Genomic DNA, 4,397 nt, shown 5'->3' with positions numbered 1-4,397 from the left:
AAATTTCTTATCCTGGGAGACATTGATGGTAAGATATTGTTTTACCTCATATTTCTCTGTTTTCCCTTAATAATTTTTGTGAAAGGTATATCAAAACAATGTATATGACGCACATATCTTAATCTTTTTAAATAATAACCCTTTGAATACAATTATTCGCTTAATTGTTTCATAGAATAATAACAAAGTCTGTCTCAGAGTGTTGCAGTTTTATATGACGGCTATTAACTGGGACAGGAATGAGGTCAGTGCTCCTGGCAGGGTTTGTTTCTCTCGTTTGGGTGTCTCCCTTATTGAACCTCTTTTCCCCGTGGCCTTAGGTTTGATGGATGAATTTAGCAAATGGCTCTCCAAAGGCAGGAACAGTCTACCTGGACACCTCCTCCGCTTCATGACGCATCTCATTCTGTTTTTCCGGACTTTGGGGCTACAGACCAAAGTAAATAAGGTCTACCTTGCTTTGAAACTTAATGCCATGTGTTTCTCTTCAGGAAAACACTACGTTTTAATTTTGATTTTCTAGAAACGGTGGTAAGGGTACAGAAGGCTTTTGTGATCGTTCAGTGATAACTCACTGTCGGTGGCTCTTTAGACTTCAGCCTTTGGCTGCGGAATATGGTGGTTACCCAGTGATTTATAAGTTCCTAACTTTATTCTCATCAGTATTCAGCTTTAAAGCAAACAGTCAAGCGTGTTGAGCCAGACTAATAAGTTCAGTGTGAGTTTTTAAACTACCTCTGGGTTTTTTTCTAAATATTTCAGAGCATTTTTGGCAGAGTACATGTACTAGGTTAAAGGTTGGACTTTGGACTAAGATATCCTGGGTTCACATCCTGACTTGGCAGCTTCTAACTGTAATTCTGGGAACCCTGGTGGCGTAGTGCTTATGAGTTGGGTTGCCTTCCACATGGTCAGCAGTTCGAAACCACCAGCAGCTCTGAGGAGAAAGACTGGGCTTTCTGCTCCTGTAAACAGTTACAGTCTGGGAAACCCACGGGGGATTGCTTTGAGTTAGCAGTGACTCGATGACAGTGAGTTTGAGTTAAAACCTCTCTAGGTCATGGTTTCTTCGTCTGAAAATGCGAACAATAGTAATAACTAAATGCAAAGCGTTACAAAAGGCTGAATCTGACAATACATGAACTTTTCCAAGCACTGGACCTGGCATGTATTTCTTGGCCACTGGTAAACGTTAAGATGATTAAAAGATTCAATGGCTGACTTTTTCTTAGAAATGTTTCTGTTACATATAAGCAGTTGTTTTTATAATTGAGTTATGGATTGTCTTATTTCCCTCTGAAGGAAGAAGTTTCAGTTGACGTTTTGAAGACATACATACAGGTAAGCCTGAGAGTCTAGAATTTGACTCCCCGTGCCCCCCTCCTCTTTTAATGAAAACAAAAGCCAAGTTTGGCACTATTTTAATACATAGTGACATGAAAGTCATTAGAATCTATGTGAGAGCTTTTAAAATTGTCATTAGTACATTTCTTTTGAATTTAAGATTCTGTTTAGCAGCACAAATCCATGTCAAGGTGAATCTCCATTTTATGTGTAAATGGACTTAAAACTTTAACGGCTATTTTTTGAAAGCTATTTAAAAAGTAATGCTAATCCTAGAAATTACTGTTGACATACTTTCATCTTTTTCTGCTTTCCAGCTTCTAATAAATGAAAAGCATACAAGTCTCATAGCATTTTATGCCTGTCATTTACCTCAAGACCTAGCGGTTGCCCAGTATGCATTGTTTTTGGAAGGCGTTACAGAACTTCAAGAGCGGCACCATTGTCTAGAGCTGGCTAAAGAAGCAGGTAAGAAGGGTTGGGAATTTCATCTATTGGGGGCTTTTCTAAGGAATAATGTCCTTGTGGTTTTAATAACATTAAACCACATTTCACTCATTTCTCCTGAGGGGGAGAAGAAATCAGTAAAATTTCCAGTTCAGTTCTGCTTTAGGAATAATATAAACGGTACTATTTTGTGTGTGTGTGTGTGTGTGTGTGTGTGTGTGTGTGTGTGTGTATGTATGTATAATAGCTTTTAATTTGGGCATTTTCTTTTATAATGCTTTTCATACTCTGTGCAATATTTGTAAATAATTACCATTCCAGATTTACCAAATCATCATGAATGTATATTTTGCCTCAGTCTGTTTTTTTGTCCCTTAAAAAAATTCTTCAGATTTGGATGTTGCAACAATAACCAAAACCGTGGTTGAGAATATTCGAAGGAAAGACACCGGTGAATTCAGTCATCATGACCTGGCACCAGCTCTCGACACCGGCACTACTGAGGTAATTTGAGGGGTGGCCAGTCATCTTTATGATGGTCCCCTGGAAGCCTGCTTTGTAACTTACAGTGTAGTCATTTCCTTCCTTGTTAGCCAAAACCTTTTAGAGTATAAAAATTGGTCATAAATTTAAAGCCTTATCTAAGATTACGTACAGTCGTTGCATTTTAAAGAAAACATTTTTGTTTCTGTTTGAAGAGAAAGAATCTGAGTGGATATTTGTTTTTCAAGTTATTTTTTAATACTTAAATAATTCTCATGTAACTTATATATTTATATTTTCAGGAAAGAATAAAAAGTTATGTTTAGGAAAGAACACTTCTTGAAGTTATACATAAAGGAATCACATCATTAAATTAATGGGAAATAAAATGTCTAATCCTAGATTAGTAATCTAGCAAGTGTTTTCTGTAGTGTATTAGAGAATTATTAAATATGGAATAGATTAAGGAAAGCTTTATTCTTTCATAAATTTGCATAATTTTAAAGAAAATTATGTTCACTAGATGTGAAATCGTTTTATTAATTTTCAGGATCATAGAGGTAAAAGAAACCAAAAGCGAAAGCCATTTTTCCTTACCCACTCTTGTTCTATAACTGTCTAGGAAGACCGCGTAAAGATCGATGGGATCGGCTGGCTGGTGTTTGACCCAGCACAGAGGGCAGAAGCTCTAAGGCAAGGCAATGCAATCATGAGGGGATTCTTAGGTATGTGCGATCTGTTTGTTTTTTCAAATTTATATACTGTTCAGTTTTGTTTGAACTTTTTACAAATTCTTCCACTGGGAACAGAAAAAAATAAAATAGACACTTTTACTTATCAAATCTGGTACTATGAAACAAGCAATATGTATCAGTGAATTTTTATTCTTCCCATCAATTTTGAATGTATATATGCTCTTAAGCTCTCAGACTCTGAAAAGCAATTTCCTTTAAAGGCACCAAATTACAGCGGAGTAACTGCAGTTAGGGTAGCCTTTGTGTCGGATCATATTAAGATAAAGAAAAGGCCAGAGCATTAAGTCAGAGGGTTCCCCAGACTTCTGACAGTCATGCACTGGGACCTGAAGAGGGGACAATTCTCTATAAGTGGCAGATCAATAATTTGATTGTTTTAGAAAGCATTGCACAGAATTGTATGTATATTGAAAACCTGTAAATTTTTCTCACCACAGCATCAAAGAAACATGATGCTGCAAAAGAAGTATTTGTGAAAATTCCTCAGGATTCTATAGCAGAAATCTATAATCAGTGGGAAGAACAAGGAATGGAGAGTCCACTTCCTGCTGAAGATGATAACGCCATCAGAGAGCATTTGTGCATTCGAGCTTATTTGGTAAGATGTGTCTGGCTTCGTAAAGATTTTTCTGATTTACTCTCAGAATCAGATTTTGAAACATCACCAAAAATCAAGCCAGTTGCCAACCAGTAGGTTCTGACCACGCGACCTTGCTGGATGAAGTAGAACTGCCCTGTAGAGATTCTCAGGCTGCAGTCTGCGCAGAAGCAGGCTGCCCCTTCTTCCTGCAGAGTGAATGGCAGACTCACACCCACGTTTCTGTTAGTGGACAGCAACTGCACCACCACTGTTGTCACCACTCTGTGCTGACAACACACTCACTCAAAATCCATGGAATAAATTACTCAGAGATTGCTGTGGGCTGTGTGCTGGCAGTCTACCTGTGGGTTAATCACACAGACAAGTAAATACGCAGTCAGCACAGTGGGTGGGATTGACTTAGGGTGTTGAGATGGGAGGAAATACTGGGAGACAAGATATATGTCTTGCTATTTTTTGTTACTTGCCAAAACATTTACTTACAATGATTTTTTTTAAATCATTTTATTGGGGGCTCGTACAATTCCCATCACAATCCATACATGCATCCATTGTGTCAAGCACATATGTACATTTGTTGCCGCCATCGTTCTCAGAACACTTGCCTTCCACCTGAGCCCTTAATATCATTTTCCCCCCTCCCTCCACACTCCCACTTCCCTCATGAACCCTTCATAATTCACAAATTATTATTATTTTGTCATGTTACACTGTCTGACGACCCCTCCGCCCTTTCTCTGCTGTCCATCCCCCAGTGAGGAGGCTAT

General features: G+C 38.2%; 1 protein-coding gene across 1 annotated transcript in view; it reads left to right on the top strand.

Moving 5' to 3' along the window:
* NUP107 (nucleoporin 107) overlaps positions 1 to 4,397 on the top strand; it is a 51,391-nt gene that overhangs the window by 39,335 nt on the left and 7,659 nt on the right. Inside the window, exons 16-22 of the mRNA XM_045288899.1 lie at positions 7 to 28; positions 321 to 439; positions 1,303 to 1,341; positions 1,662 to 1,812; positions 2,183 to 2,295; positions 2,897 to 2,999; positions 3,467 to 3,627. Coding sequence (XP_045144834.1) covers positions 7 to 28; positions 321 to 439; positions 1,303 to 1,341; positions 1,662 to 1,812; positions 2,183 to 2,295; positions 2,897 to 2,999; positions 3,467 to 3,627 — 708 coding nt within the window. The remainder of the gene's footprint in view (positions 1 to 6; positions 29 to 320; positions 440 to 1,302; positions 1,342 to 1,661; positions 1,813 to 2,182; positions 2,296 to 2,896; positions 3,000 to 3,466; positions 3,628 to 4,397) is intronic.

The sequence above is a fragment of the Echinops telfairi genome, unplaced genomic scaffold (genome assembly GCF_000313985.2).
Source record: "Echinops telfairi isolate 266 unplaced genomic scaffold, ASM31398v2 ScPeMD7_2;HRSCAF=8, whole genome shotgun sequence".
Taxonomy (NCBI): domain Eukaryota; kingdom Metazoa; phylum Chordata; class Mammalia; order Afrosoricida; family Tenrecidae; genus Echinops; species Echinops telfairi.
This window is presented reverse-complemented; position numbering and strand designations above follow the sequence as displayed.